Source organism: Erythrolamprus reginae, chromosome 4 (assembly GCF_031021105.1).
Source record: "Erythrolamprus reginae isolate rEryReg1 chromosome 4, rEryReg1.hap1, whole genome shotgun sequence".
Classification (NCBI taxonomy): Eukaryota; Metazoa; Chordata; class Lepidosauria; order Squamata; family Dipsadidae; genus Erythrolamprus; species Erythrolamprus reginae.
In genome coordinates this window covers 34614148-34631059 of record NC_091953.1, presented here as the reverse complement: position 1 = coordinate 34631059, position 16912 = coordinate 34614148, and the positions used below count along the sequence as shown (strand labels likewise).

The window sequence follows — 16912 nt, the reverse complement described above, 5'->3', positions numbered from 1 at the left end:
TTTAGAATTATTCTTACAGCAGAAAGACTATAAAATGCTTGGTGACCAAGAATTGGAACATAACTATTCTGGTAAGGTTATGAGTAACCCAGTATAAACAAAAATACCAAAAGGTACACGCACTCTTCATGCATTCACTACAAAAGGGATCAGCAACACATTAATCAGAGTCCTCCTTGGGGGAGAAATAAAAATTTTCCAGCGTGAGGAAACTGCGAGCTTATTACCAAGGCAGATACGCCTTGGTGGAGATACGCAGTCGTATTGTGACTACATTGATGTTACAGCCCCATGTTGGGGGGGCAGTCTCTCAGAGGACTGCCCTGAATGTAAAGTACCTGCTGCCTGCCAAGGGTCTTCAGATCACCCATGACAGCTACTGAGGGCCAGAGCCTTGAAACAACATTTCTTTTTCCCTCCTGTTAATGACTACTTCACCTTCAACCGCAACAACACACAAGCACATAATAGATTCATTTAATCCGCTCCAAATTTGACTGCAGAAAATACAACTTCAGCAATAGTGATCAACGCCTGGAATTCACTACCTGACTGTTGTTTCTTCCCCCAACCCCAAAATCTTCAATCTTAAATTGTCGACAGTTGACCTCTCCCTGTTTCTAAGAGGTCTGTAAGGGGCGTGCATAAGTGCACATTGTGACTATTGTTCCTGTCCTATTGTCTTTATCATTACTTTCTATGTTATGTTTATATGCTTATATAAACTACTATCCTATACTTGATTGACAAATTAAACAAACATTGCAGTGCTATCCTGAATACAAGCCCCTGCAGATATGTGATTTCTAATGACTTCACAGACCCACCCATGCAGTTTTCTGGGCACCTTTACAAAAAGGGCTTGCCTCTTCCTCCTTAGGCATACTAAGGAATAAACACAGTTTTGTAGTGGAGGAGATATTTAATATATTTCAAAAACCAGGAAAACATTAACTGAGCAGCATACACAACTCAGCTACAAAATATTGAAAAATGCTGTCTGAGTGGTACAGGACACTATGGTGTCTATATAAGTGTTTCCCAACCTTGGCAACTTGAAGATAGGTCTCCTAGGTCTTGAAAGCTTAGAACTACAATGCCTAAAACACGATCTAAGTATTGCCCACAAGATCATATGCTGCAATGTTCTACCTGTCAATGACTACTTCAGCTTCAATCACAACAACACAACAGCACGCAACAGATTCAAACTTAATATTAACCTCTCCAAACTTGACTGTAAAAAATATGACTTCAGCAACCGAGTTGTCGAAGCATGGAACTCATTACCTGACTCAGTAGTGTCAACCCCTAACCCACAACATTTTCCCCTTAGACTATCCACGATTGACCTCTCCAGGTTCCTTAGAGCAGTGTTTCCCAACCTTGGCAACTTGGGGAATTCTGGGAGTTGAAGTCCAAATATTTTCAAGTTGCCAAGGTTGGGAAACACTGCCTTAGAGGTCAGTAAGGGGCATACATAAGTGCACCAGTGTGCCTTCCGTCCCCTGTCCAACTGTCTCTCCTTATCTCATTTATCTTTTCTTCCTTTCAAATATGTTCATCTACACTTTAATCTTTTCTTCTATTCTTTTATTTATTTATATTACTACATATCTATTCTCTTCAATGTGTATTATGTATTGGAGTAAATAAATAAATAAAATAAATAATAAATAAAGATACAGTATCTGGACATTCGCTGGCTGGGGAATTCTGGGAGTTGAAGTCCAGATATCTTCAAGTTGCCAAGGTTGGGAAACACTGGTCTATATTATCATTTCCTCTTCTAAGATTTTAGACCACGAACAACCTTAACCCTCTGCCCGTATAACGGTATGATGCTTTGTGCGTACAGTACTTTAAAACCTGCAAAATGTTGCAGACATTTAGGAAAAGGTTTCCATTCCTTTTTTATATATATATAAAAAATAGCTCTGCATTTGTCCAGATATTTCTTCGTCCTAGTAACTGCAACTCGCGCCCTGAGTCCACTTCGAGAAGGGGAGCCTATACATTTACTGTAATTACATAAAATAAATAAATAAATAAATAAATACTTCGGCTATGCTAAAATCTTGGTTGCTCAGAACGAGCACTTCTCCGATTGGGGGAGAAATAAAAACTTTGCAGCGGCAGATACTTGTTTCCACCTCTAATTGCCACTTGGTGGAGATACGCAGCCCTATTGTGACTACGTTGATGTAACAGCGTCATCTTCTGGCGGCCAGTCTCTCAGGGGACTACACGCGAGGTGTCCGCCGCCTGCCGAGCGTCTTCGGATCGCCCATGACAGTTACTGCGGTTGAGAACCTTCAGACAACATTGCAACGGCTACCCTGAATATTAGTCGTTGAGAAATTTTCCGTTAGCACGTTAGCTCCGGCTTTCTGCTGACCCCGGCATTTTCGAACAAGCGGACCAACCCCTCTGCCTTCTCTTCAGCCAGGTTGGGATGGCAACGGCCAAAAAATTCCGAGTCTCATGCTGAGAGGTAATTCTGGGAGTTGTAGTTCCCTTAACTTTTGAAGAGGAGGGCTACTTAACATACGGCAAACCCCACTTTATTATATCCTTGATTCACTTGTTTCTCACTTGAGCTTATTGTCACACCTGTGGAAACTTGTAGCTTTTGTCAATCTTGCTGAGCTCACAGCACTTTTAAAGAAAATAACTAGCAGGCATGCTTATTTCAAAGTCCACATACATAGAAACAATAGAAGATTGACGGCAGAAAAAGACCTCATGGTCCATCTAGTCTGCCCTTATACTATTTCCTGTATTTTATCTTAGGATGGATATATGTTTGCCCCATGCATGTTTAAATTCAGTAACTGTGGATTTACCAACCATGTCTGTTGGAAGTTTGTTCTAAGCATCTACTACTCTTTCAATCAAATAATATTTTCTCAAGTTGCTTCTGATCTTTCCTTCAACTAACCTCAGATTGTGCCCCCTTGTTCTTGTGTTCATTTTCCTATTAAAAACACTTTCCTCCTGAACTTTATTTAACCCTTTAACATATTTAAATGTTTCAATCATGTCCCCCCTTTCCCTTCTGTCCTCCAGACTATACAGATTGAGTTCATTAAGTCTTTCCTGAGACCAGTTGAACACAAAGATGCTCACATACAGGAATTCATATTCCTCTGATATGACTCATGAATAGTGTAACATGAATTATTATGCATATGATTTATGTTTAGTTTGGAATTTATGTCGACAGAAAAGCTAAAACAAAAGCAACAGAAGAATATCCTCTAAACTCCGCTGAAGCTGTTAACTGCCTAGAACTTTCACCTTCAAAGCTCAAACTACCACTTTATTTAGTGGAAACATTTATGTTCATTTTTATAACAATATTTCCTCCTTTTGAACAAATGCCAGTATTCCAGATTAAATTTATATTTGCAGTATTTTTATGAAATTCAATTAATTCACAGGCCCAGAAACCTATGACTTGAGAAACGTCTGGCAACACATTTTTTATAAAACTGAGTATCAGCTTTCGTTTATTTATTTAAAGGTATATGTTGCCCAACTCCCAAAGGACTCCGGGCGGTTTAACAGCAGAATAAAGGCTTTAAAAACTTACCTTTGCTGGCAGGCCTGGGGCCCCTGAATGTTAAAATCTAGCCCCAGCCTTTACACTGTGTTGTGAGTGAGTAGGGCTTTTTGATTTTAAATTTGGGGTTTTTTAGATTGTTTTCAATATTGGACTTCTGAACTGGTTTTTGTGTTTTTATATGTTGTGAGGCGCCATGAGCTCTTGGAAAAGGGAGGCATACTGGTCCATTAAGTAAATAAATAATAAATAAGTAAAATATTAAAAACATCTTAAGCATTTAGAATAATTAAAACCCATACATATCATTCCATGGCCAGATTTTGTCTATTACAACTGCAAGATCAATAACCCCAGCCCTGTTGGAAAAGTATTAGTATTTAGTATTAGTATTTATTAGATTTGTATGCCGCCCCTCTCCGAAGACTCGGGGCAGCTAACAACAATATAAAAAGACAATGTAAACAAATCTAATATTAAAAGACAATCTAAAAAACCCCCAATTTAAAGAACCACTCATACATACAAGCATACCATGTATAAATTCTATAAGCCTAGGGGAAGGGAAAGTCTCAATTTCCCCATGCCTGACGACAGAGGTGGGTTTTAAGGAGCTTGCGAAAGGCGAGGGTGGGGGCAACTCTGATATCTGGGGGGAGCTGGTTCCAGAGGGTCAGGGCCGCCACAGAGAAGGCTCTTACCCTGGGTCCCACCAAACGACATTGTTTAGTCGACGGGACCCGAAGAAGGCCAACTCTGTCGGACCTAACCGGTCGCTGGGATTTGTGCTGCAGAAGGCAGTCCCGGAGATATTCTGGTCCGATGCCATGAAGGGCTTTATAGGTCATAACCAACACTTTGAATTGTGACCGGAAACTGATCGGCAACCAATGCAGACTGCGGAGTGTTGGTGTAACATGGACCTACCTAGAGAAGCCCATGATTGCTCTCGCAGCTGCATTCTGCACGATCTGAAGTTTCCGAACACTTTTCAAAGGTATGGTCGCTGTTGGTGCACTAGATGAACTTGTGCAAAGGTCCCTCTAGCAACAGCTGTCAAATGTTGATCTAATTTTAGCTGTGAGTCTAGGAGGACACCCAAATTTTGAACCCCTTCTGAGGGGGACAGTTTCTCCTCCCACCCCCAGAGAGCCAAGGATGGACAGTTGTCATAGTCTTTAGGAGGCAATATCCACAGCCACTTGGTCTTGTATGGATTAAGTCTGAACCCATTGACTCCTATCCAGATTCTCATAGCCTCAAGGCACTGGCACATCACATCCACTGCTTCACTGAATGGACGCAGGGTGGAGATACATAACTGGGTATCATTCGCATATTTCTGATACCTCTCCTGAACAATTGGATGACCTCACTCAGTGGTTTCATGTAGATATTAAATAGGAGGGTGGAAAGGACCAAGCCCTAACGCACCTCACAAACGAGGAGTCTAGGGCTCGATCTCTGTCCTCCTACTAACACCAACTGAGATCGACCAGAGAGGAGAACCACCATAATACAGTGACTCCTAGCCCCAACTCTCTTAATTGTCCCAGGATACCATGATCAATGGTATTGAAAGCAGCTGTGAGGTCAAGTAGCACCAAGATTGAGGAGTAATCCCCATCTCGGGCTAACCAGAGATCGTCCATCAGCATGACCAAAGCAGTTTCCATGCTGTAGCCAGACTTGAAGCCAGATTGAAAGAGATAATCTGTTTCATCCAATAATCATAGGAGCTGGAGTGGCACCACTTTCTCAACAACCTTCTCTACAAAGGATAGGTTGGAGACTGGATGAAAGTTATAGAGTAGAATAGAATGGAATGGAATAGAATAGAATAGAATAGAATTCTTTATTGGCCGTGTGATTGGACACACAAGGAATTTGTCTTAGTGCATATGCTCTCAGTGTACATAAAAGAAAAAGATACATTTGTCAAGAATCATATGGTACATGTGGTAATTCAGCTGGGTCCAGGGAAGACTTCTTGAGAAGGGGTCACTTAACTATGCTTAAGTGAAATGTGAGAGCAAAATTAATTTGCTATACAGCACAATAAAATGCAAAGATGTCCACTACTAGATATACGCAACAAGGACTGAAAACTTCAATTCACTTTTATGTTTTCATAAATGAAACCTGACTCAGAAGATTGCAAAGTCAAAAAAGCATGCAGGAAGAGGCCAACTGAAACTTTTTCCATGACTTTGCTGAAGAATACATACATGCATGCATGCATGCATGCATACACACACACACACACACACACACACACATACATACATACATACATCATTATTTTATTTCTATGCCACCCTTCTGAGATTCAGGGTGGGTCACAACATGTAGATATTAAATATAATATAATATTAAATGTAATATAATATATAATATGGCCTTGTTGCTGCAGTCCCAACTCTTCTTTGTTATGTTTCATGAAGGACAGTCACTTGAAAATGATGGATTAAATTAAATTTTACTAATTTACTGAATAAAAAGAAGACAGAAAAACAGCAAGAATATTTTTCCAAAGTTGTATATGGATAAGATGAACATATGCCATGTTTCCCCAAAAATAAGACACTGTCTTATATTAATTTTTGCTCCAAAAGTTGTGCTACGTCTTATTTTCGGGGGGTGCCTTATATTTCTCAAATAAGACAAATTCACAGGCAGAAAAGCTGACACCCCCAAAGAAAGTGTACCATACGGTACACTGATTACGGTACGGTACCTGTCAGTATGGCACCCACACACACAAACGATGGCACTTATATGGTACAACAGTATACTCCCGCTATTGCAGCTTCCGGCCACCAGAGGAACTACAGTCTATGCACTGTAGTGGAGACTAATGGCGGTGAGACAGCAGCAGACTTTGTCTGCTGTACTGGACGGTACAAAGCGATGGAAGGGGCCAGCAGGGGATGCCACATTATTACGGTACCGCTATGAACAGCTTTGAATGGTACCGTATGTTTTTCCACCGTACCGTATGTAAACTTGACTACACCTTATTTTTTTTTGGGGGGGGGGGGTGTTTCCTTATATTAGCAAATTCTGCAAAACCTCTGACATGCCTTACTTTCGGGGTACGTCTTATTTTTGGGGAAACAGGATATGTCCCTTGCATCTACAAAAGAAATCAGAACTTCCAGATTGAATTCAATTCTATGGTCTGCTCTGACTCAGGGACAATATTGGTGAAATCTGCCTGCCGCCCATCTCCCACAGCACCTTTTCTCCAGACCATTTTCCCGGGACAGACGTTGGGGACGCCTCACGCAGCTCTAGCAGAACCCAAGAATCTTTCTGTGCCTTCCTGCTGGTCTTCGGCTGAGAGAGTTAAGGTGTGGTTGCTCTGCTTGGGTGCTGTTGGGCCTTTACGTTGCGGCGAAAAAGAAGCGAATGGTGGTCGTGTCTGCTTGTGGCTCGCATCTTTCTCTTCTCCATGGTAAGAGGCGCAACATTTTCCCCCCTCTTCTCCCCCCGCCCTGCACATCGCATCTTTTTATGGGCAGCTGGACTGAAAGTTTAGCGTACAATAAAAACAACTGACGGTCTTTGGGGATGTCAGGTGGAAAGTCCGTCTTCTCAGTCGCCCTCTGTCCGCTGCTGCGTTTGCGTCTCCTGGCGAAGGTTGTTGAACAAGTAATAATAATAATAAATTTATTGTCATTGTCAAAAACAACGAATTGTCATTGGCAACGAAAGTCATGTGACACCCAGAGACCAGTCCCACCATACACAAAATCAGAATAGATAAATTTAAAATAAAATAAAAAATAGAATAAAAAATAGAATAAATGTCGCACCCACTACAAATTCCCCACCCTGAACCACTCAACCATCTACATGACAAACCGAGTGATATTGTCCAACAGTTCACTGATGGTGACCCTTTAGTTCGTTGTTAAGTGTGAGTACAGCTCTGGGATAAAAACTATTCAGGAAACGTGTGGTCCGAGTTCTAGTTGTTCTATATCTTCTGCCAGAAGGCAAAAATTCAAAGAGATTGTAAGCAGGATGAGAAGAGTCTTTGAGAATAGTATGCACCTTCCTAGAACAGCGAGATGTGAAGATGTCATCCAGGGGGTATAGCTGGAGCCCAATGATGTTCTGGGCAGTTTTAATAATTCTCTTTAGAGCTTTTTTGTTCGCTACAGAGCTGCTCTCATACCAAGCTAGAATGCTGTATGTCAAGACACTCTCAATGGTGCTGCGATAGTAGGACAACAGTAGATGCTGAGATAAATTTATCTTCCTGAGCATTCTCAGGAAGTACAGCCTCTTTTATGCCTTCTTCACAAGCATATTAACATTCATAGTCCATGAGAGGTCTTCTGAGATATAAGTGCCCAGAAATTTGAAACTACCAACCCTCTCCACCTCCTCGCCATTTATGTGCAATGGTGAATATGCATCTTTCTTCCTCCTAAAGTCAATTATCAGTTCTTTAGTTTTTTTGGTGTTAAGTGTAAGATTGTTTTCTTTACACCATAATGTCAGCCCTTGTACTTCATTTCTATAAGCAGACTCATTGTTCTTATTAATGAGCCCCACCACTGTTGTATCGTCTGCATATGTGGTGGAGAAGTTGCTTTTCGATCGCTTTTTCCGTCCCTGGTTACAATCACCAAAACTTTCCTGGTCCCGTTGGTTTGGGCCTCGACTCTTTCACACACACACAAACACACCTTCTGAGTGTGAAGTCTAACAAACTTTAAAAAACGGTATCTATTGAAAAAGGGGCGTATTTTCAGTCATTTGTCAGATGAGGAATGGGGAGAATTCCTTTTACCTTTCTTTGCCTTGTTAGAGATGCTGCGGTTTTGCCATGTTGTAGCTGTTCGCTACTCCTTAATTTAATGGCTGTAGTGTGATTTAGAATATTTGCTGGAATATTGTTTTTATTATTGTTGTGAGCTGCCCCGAGTCTTCGGAGAGGGGCAGCATACAAATCTAATAAATTGAATTGAATTCAATTGAATTTGATTCTAAAGGTTTCACAAGCTTGACTAGTAAATGTAAAAATCTCTCTTTTCTTTGGGATGTAAAACTATTGTTTGTGGGTAGATATGCCCACCACCCTTTAGCTTTGGATTGTTCAAAATAACATGGAGTCTAGAAATAAAACATATTTCTCCATGTGTTTGTTTCACCTATTAAACTGATAATACCATAAACTCTCAATATGTGCCAAAAATTAAAATCGAAGATAAATAATTGCAGAAAACAATTAAAATACAGAACTTAGCAGATCGTTGATGATACAAGAATAATCAAATGCGTCGAACTGGAAGAGAAAGATCTATTCAATGCTCTAATCAAGGGATGCTTATTCTTCGATCCTCTCATTTTATTTAGGACTTCTGGATTTTTACCTTTGCCGTATTAAAATAACAATTATATTCTTTGTTCATCAGGCCCTTCATGAAGCAAATCATGGCCTCATTAGCCAAATATTGGTGGATTCAGAAGAGAATCTTAGTATTTGTTCTGAGAAGATGCAGCCCACATCTCCATATAACTGGAATGCAGATTGGAGCTTCTGGGTAAATTCATCCCCCCCCCGCTAGCCCCCCCTCCATTTTAGAGAAGTGTTTTCTTATTAAAGGATGTGTGTTTTTTACAACTGTTTAATTAAGTCCATCTTTTCCTCTACCTTGGAGAAAATGTATACTTACTAATACATAATGTATTGGTATGTCTCTTTGTTGAGTAACTGAGGAATGTCTTAACTGTTATATTTTATTTATTTATATTTATTTATTTCGTCAAGCATGTACTAGGTAACAGATAAAAAAAGAAGACAATAGGACAGTAGGACAGGGATGATGGGCACAATGGTGTGCTTATGCATCCCCTTAGAAAAGGGGAGAGGTCAACTATAGACAATCTAAGGTTAAAGACTTTGGCGCGTAGGGAAGAAACCACAGAGTCAGGTAGTGCATTCTAGGGGTTGATCACTCTATTGCTGAAGTTGTGTTTTCTGCAGTCTAGTTTGGAGTGGTTTACATTTAGTTTGTCTCTATTACGTGCTTGTGTGTTGTTGCGGTTGGAGGTGAAGTAGTCACTAACAGGAAGGACATTTTGGTATATGATTTTATGAACTACAATTAGATCATATTGGAGGCGACATAGTTGTATTTAGATTAAAAACATCTTAATCGTTTAGAACAATTAAAATCCATACATATCATATAGATTAGATTATATTTATTGGATTTATATGCCGCCCTTCTCCGCTCGGGGCGGCTCACAACAATAGCAAAAAACCCAGTACATAGTGACAAATCCAATGCCCACCAATCCAATTACAATTTTAAGTTAAGAAATTCATAAAACAATCCCAATATATATAAAAAACAAGCACACAATCAATCAAACAGCAAAACAACATGGGCAAGGGGGAGATGTTTTAGTTCCCCCATGCCTGACGGCAGAGGTGGGTTTTAAGGAGTTTACGAAAGGCAAGGAGGGTGGGGGCAATCCTAATCTCAGGGGGAAGCTGGTTCCAGAGGGTCGGAGCCACCACAGAGAAGGCTCTTCCACTGGGTCCCGCCAGACGAAATTGTTTAGTCGACGGGACCCGAAGAAGGCCGACTCTGTGGGACCTAACTGGTCGCTGGGATTTGTGCGGCAGAAGGCGATCCCGGAGATATTCTGGATATATATTTGATATATTTTATACCAAGTATATTTTATACCAAGTGATTGTTTAAGTTGGCTATTCTAGAGAGATTGGACACTTGGTGCTGTTTTCCCTACTAACGTACCTTTGTTGTTTTATATTGTATTTGAATGTGGCTTTTTTATTTTAGATTTTTTTTGTGTCCCACCTTTATTGTTTTCCCAACAAGAACAACCCTGTGAAGAGTGTTGGGCTGAGAGACAATGACTTGCCCAGTCGTCCAGGCAGTTTTGATGTCTAAGATGGAACTAAACCTTCCAGTTTCTATCCTAGTGCTTACGGTAATCACTAGACCAAACTGACTCTTTCTTGTCGTGTGACTGTTTGTCACATGTTTGGATTGCACATTTTAGCACACTAGGAATTGGGATTAACTTCTGAACAGGTATTCTTATGTTCTGGGTCTCTGGAATTTATGGACAATTATGTAGTTTGTACCTGAAATCAAAGGCAAAATGCTTAATTCTGAGGTTATAATCTTAAACTCATAATGATACACTCTATTACAAGTGATGCATTAATAATTGTATTTTGTGTTGCTGTAAAGATTGCTGTAAATTTATTTCTTTGTATCCTTTTCTCCCTTTTCTTACTTCGAATTAGCATCTATCAGTTTTTATATTTTTAAAGTTATATAGATAGAATGATCACTCCCCTGAAATTGAGATTTTGAAATACCTATAATCATAGTAAGGAGAATCACATTATTTATTTATTTACGATTTGATTTGATTTGATTTGGTTTGTATGCCGCCCCTCTCCATAGACTCGGGGCGGCTAACATGTAACAAATCTAATATTTAAAATAATTTTTTAAAAACCCTTATTTAAAAAACCAAACATACACACAAGCATACCATGCATAAATTGTATAGGCCTAGGGGGAAGGGAATATCTCAGTTCCCCCATGCCTGATGACAAAGGTGGGTTTTAAGAAGCTTTTGAAAGGTGAGGAGGGTGGGGGCAATTCTGATCTCTGAGGAGAGTTGGTTCCAGAGGGTCGGGGCCGCCACAGAGAAGGCTCTTCCCCTGGGTCCCGCCAAACTACATTGTTTAGTCGACGGGACCTGGAGAAGGCCAACTCTGTGGGACCTAACTGGTCGCTGGGATTCGTGCGGCAGAAGGCGGTCCCAGAATAGTCTAATTATTGGCATTGAGATTCATTTCTATATAAGTTATCATGGTCAGGTGAGCCCCAGGTACACAGTATAGTCAACTGGTACAAATACTTCAAAACAAAATGTCAAATACAAGTTCCTCTACTGAAAAGGAGGATTAAGAGAGTATCACTTCAAGATTTTTAGAGATTATTCAAACTAAAACAAAATTTCACAGTATATTTAAAAACCCTGAAAGATATATTTAGTAATTAATAGAAGACAGTAATAGACCTCAAAAAACTAAGGTAATTTTAATTCATGGCCAAGTGCGAAAAAGAGCTAAATGTTCTCAAAGCCATATGGAGACAAGGATTATATTGCAAGATACGTTAAGTTGAAGAATAGAACAGGAGTTAGCAGGATATGGACCCTAGGATCTTTTTGGACTCCAAGAACATCCTTGAACCTTGCTTTTTAGAGTTTTTTATGTTAGAAAGTAAAGATTTTAAGAGGCAAAGTGGTTGCCTTAAGCCTGCGCAATCTCCACTGTAAAAGAACATTTTGGTAAGGAGAGGCATTTGAGAAGTTAAGAGAAATTTATTTGTCAAGATATGAAATTCTAAGAATGGTAGTTTCAAATTTAGCAAAACATGAATAGACCACTTGGAATACTTCAGTTTTGGTTGCCACGATGTGAAAAGGATATTGAGACTCTAGAAAAAGTGCAGAGAAGAGCAACAAAGATGATTAGGGGACTGGAGTCTAAAACATATGAAGAATGGTTGCAGGAACTGGGCACGGCTAGTTTAATGAAAAGAAGGACCAGGAGAGACATGACGTCAGCGTTCCAGTATCTCAGGGATTGCCACAAAGAAGGAGTCAACCTATTCTCCAGCACAAGAATAATCAACCTATTCTAAAGCACAAGAAGCAATGGGTGGAAACTAAATAAGGAAAAAAGTAACTTAGAACTAAGGAGAAATTTCCTGACTGTCAGAACAGATGACCAGTGGAAAAGCTTGCCTCCAGAAGTTGTAAACTGGAAGTTTTTAAGCAGATGTTGAATAACCATCTGTCTGAAGTAGTGTAGGGTTTCCTGCCTAAGCAGGGGGTTGGACTAGAAGACCTCCAAGGTCCCTTCCAACTCTTGTTGTTGTTGTCATTGTTAGAAACATAGAAACATAGAAGTCTGACGGCAGAAAAAGACCTCATGGTCCATCTAGTCTGCCCTTATACAATTTTCTGTATTTTATCTTAGGATGGATATATGTTTATCCCAGGCATGTTTAAATTCAGTTACTGTGGATTTATCTACCACGTCTGTTGTTGTTGTTGTTATTATTATTATTATTACTACTGCTACTACTACTATACCTGCATGTTTGGAAGGAGACAAAAATTACAAACTTTATAGTATACCATAGTATACAGAAATAACAACTCTATAACAGTGGTTATCATTGCAGAATAAGTCTTAACTGACCCTTCACATGTACTTAAGCAGGGTCAGATAGGTTTGCAGATAGTCCTTGTTTAGCAACTACTCATTTAACAACCATTTGCAGTTACAATAGTGATAAAAAGAGTAACTTCTAACCAATCCACACTTTTATGACGTTCACAGGTTTGTAAAGCAAAGAAAAGCTGAAGTAAGAGCTGATGAACTGAAAGCAGCTAAGCAGTTAGTGAGAAATAAAATGGAAAGATCTAAACATGACCTGTAAGATAAAAGCCCTAAAAAAGATATGTTATTTCTAGGGGGAAATGGGAGCAATACTGCTACACTGTCTTTCCATAACAAATAGCTTATATCACAGAATGCAACAATCTTTTAGAGTTATTTAATGTGTTAACACACACTGGGTAGAAGTAACTCAATAGGTTTCATATTCTTAAGCATTAATAAATCTGTTTGGCAAAAATCTTTTACTGAAAGCTGCTCATCACATTTGGTGGAATTGGAAATGTCTTATAGACTACTATTATTACAGAATAGGCTATATTATTTTATGTATGATTAACAGGCAGTAAGTTAATCTCTCCTAATTTAGCACTCCAGTTCTATTTTCCTAGCCCTGACATTTATATTTAAAAAATTGTAATTATATAAATGTCAGGTTTATTTAGTTCCAAATATTTCCATTTACAAATTGGCAAGAATGTTTCAAGTTTAATATATATATATTAAACATATATATTTAATATAAATATAAATAATATAATATAAATATATATATTTACAAATATATATATTTGTTAAACCTTGCAATACCCAGGATCTGTTTGTGCTAATAATACAAATTGAACTACTCAAAGGATAGAAACATTATCTGAACTATCTGTTGATTAGAGTTTTGAATTATTAATTATACTCTGGCCATGGGAAATCTGAGTCAGGAGTTGTGAGTTATCCGAGTTGATGAAGTGAATCAGCTGCAGTCCCATGCTTTTTTCTCAGCACCCCACAGTTGCTCTTGGGCTGGAATGAGATGACTAACAGTAAGAACTATTTTGCTCCCTGAATCCAAGTTACAGGTAAGCACACCTTCAGATATGGGAGAACTGTTGGGCTTCTAAGGTAATGATGCTACAGAAGTAATAGAAATCTATGCCCATCACTGGAAGCTCCTCATTTTTAGTCATTTTTTAATTTGGCAGGTGATCATTTTAATTAAGCTATGTTGGACTAGCTTGTACAAATGAAACCACCAGTATTCTTTGAAATAAAAGCAATGTCCTGGATGGGATTGCAGTATAGTGGTCATGCGGGCCTAGGATTGTTTGGGACAATATTTCTCAACCCCAGCAGTTCCAAGATATACGTATTTGGACAGGGAGTCATTGCTCACAATCACCCATGCCCTTATCACCTCGAGGTTCGATTACTACAACGCTCTCTACATGGGGCTACCTTTGAAAAGTGTTCGGAAACTTCAGATCGTGCAGAACGCAGCCGCGAGAGCCATCGTGGGGCTTCCCAGATTCGCCCACGTATCTACAACACTCCGTGGCCTGCATTGGCTGCCGATCAGTTTCCGGTCACAATTCAAAGTGTTGGTCATGACCTTTAAAGCCCTACATGGCATTGGAGCAGAATACCTCTGGAACCGCCTGCTACCGCACGAATCCCAGCGGCCGATAAGGTCCCACAGAGTTGGCTTTCTCCGGGTCCCGTCGACTAAACAATGTCGTCTGGCGGGCCCCAGGGGAAGAGCCTTCTCTGTGGCGTCCCCGGCTCTCTGGAATCAACTCCCCCCGGAGATTAGAACTGCTCCCACCCTCTTTGTCTTCTGTAAACTACTTAAGACCCACTTATACCGCCAGGCATGGGGGATTTGAGACACCTTTCCCCCAGGCTTATTATAATTTATGTTTGGTATGTATGTGCTGTTTGGTTTTTAATTATGATAGGGTTTTTAGTTTTTTTCTTAATATTAGATTTGTGCCTGTATATATTGTTTTATCGTTTGTTGTGAGCCGCCCCGAGTCTTTGGAGAGGGGCGGCATACAAATCTAATAAATTATTATTATTATTACTTCAAGTGTCAGAATTAGTGGCTGGCTGGAGGAATTCTGGGAATTGAAGTCCATACATCTTAAAATTACTGACATTAAGAAACACTGGGTTTGGAGATACTGTACATCTCCAATATTAACCAAACTTCCTGCCCAGCAATGTTGTTTTTAAATAATACATTGGAAGCTGGCATGCTACAATATACTAGCCTCAAAGATTATTTTATTTTGCTAAAATGCTGAGATCCACGTGATGGGACACACACAAGAGCCGGGGTAGCGCAGCAGGTAGAGTGCTGTTCTGCAGGCCACTGAAGCTGACTGTTGATCTGTAGGTCAGCGGTTCAAATCTCATCACCGGCTCAAGGTTGACTCAGCCTTCCATCCTTCCGAGGTGGGTAAAATGAGGACCCGGATTGTGGGGGAAATATGCTGGCTCTGTTAAAAAGTGCTGTTGCTAACATGTTGTAAGCCGCCCTGAGTCTAAGGAGAAGGGTGGCATAAAAATTGAATTAATAAATAAAAAATGAATAAATCACCTGAATTTGAAAATAAAAATGGTTGCAACACAGGCTTTGTCCAGAAAATCAGAGATAAGCAAGAGGTGTGGAATACACATATCACAGAAGAGACAGTTTTTTGTAGTTAGTATTTTGTGACCAGTCATCTGCTCTGCATAGCCATTTTGGGAGATACCTTGACAAGTTCTCAAAATCTTAAATGTATTTACTCAGAAAAACTGCCTATATCTTTTGAGGTCAACTTGCATTTTAGAAAAATAATAAGACATTAGTTTAATTTTGCATGTTTGCTAATGATGATTCTTGAATGGAAGACTAGGAAAACATTCTGCAGGGAGCATTGTTTTCAGCTATCCAGTATATCTGTGTGGAAAGGAAGAACAAGAGTTGTTAATTAAGTCCTAGCGGTAGGCCAGACTGTCTTTAAAGGTTTCCATTAAACTGTAATTGCTCCCTTGGAGACTCACTGTAGTTTAGTACATTAAAAATTAGAAAGAGACAATGCTGCCAACCTACTAGCAGATATGAATTTTCAAAAAGAGAGTTTTGAAATAGTCACGAAATATAACTGACAAGCCAACTACACATGTGTGTGTTTGTATTTCTGAGGCTACCTAAGGGAGTTTTGCCTAAAGTATTAATGAATTTTTAAAGTGTCTTATTGAGGAGGCTACATTTATGATATATCCATTCTTGATTATTTAAAATATAAAAGATGCATTTGATAATGTATTAAATGCCAATTATAGATTTATGTTTTCCACTGCAAACAGCTTATTCTTCTAGAAGTATTTAACTGTTGCCCATGTTAACATCAGTACCATGGAACTCATGCAAAGTTCTGGTCTCCATATAAACCACCAAACCATGTCCCTGTTTTGATTATCTCCCTTGCCCCAAGGGAGCTACGTTGTTGAGCCAAAGAGATGCCAAGGGATAATCAGGAATGATTTCTTTGCTGTTCCCTTTCTTGCCTGTCAACGTGGCTGATGACCAGACTGGTCATAAAATAACAGATTGAAGGAAATGAGCTAGCAAGATCAGCAGCTTAGATCAGGTGCTAACATTCCTCATTTAACTTTTCAACTCAGTCTAATTGTAGCAAACTGTTAATTTCTTTCATCTTACCTAATGTTAATTATACGCTTCTATAACATTTGCCAAGTGAATAGGTGCTGACTACTACATGTTCTTACCATTGATTCATAGCACACCTGTGAATGTTAGTCTCTGCATATTCTCAAACATAAAAAGCAGTCACTTCCTAATGCTATAAACAGTATGTTGTTTTATGGCAAGCCCAGCTGTTCCATAAAGCAATTCTGGTCAATCCGTGAAGAAGAAACAAAAAAGAACAATATATCCCCAACTTTCATGTGTACTTAGCATGCCTCTAGAACACCGAGATGCCTACCACTGCACATACAGTATCTAAGGGGTTTGTAATGGCATATTTGCTGTGTCATTTCCCTGGATTTGTTGCTGATTGGCTTTTAGAAGACATAGTCCTCTT

The 16912-nt window shown here is 39.5% G+C and overlaps 1 protein-coding gene across 5 annotated transcripts in view; it reads left to right on the top strand.

Annotated features, from left to right (window-relative positions):
• The first annotated feature begins 2166 nt into the window (after nt 1-2166).
• GRAMD1C (GRAM domain containing 1C) overlaps nt 2167-16912 on the top strand; it is a 79692-nt gene continuing 64946 nt past the window's right edge. Inside the window, exons 1-3 of one of the 5 annotated variants that reach the window (XM_070749946.1) lie at nt 2167-2494; nt 6803-7022; nt 8995-9123. In XM_070749946.1, coding sequence (XP_070606047.1) covers nt 7020-7022; nt 8995-9123 — 132 coding nt within the window. In that variant the 5' untranslated portion in view covers nt 2167-2494; nt 6803-7019. Of the gene's footprint in view, nt 2495-6760; nt 7023-8994; nt 9124-16912 lie in introns of all 5 variants that reach the window. The other 4 variants (XM_070749944.1, XM_070749947.1, XM_070749949.1 and 1 more) reach the window with 4 other exon arrangements.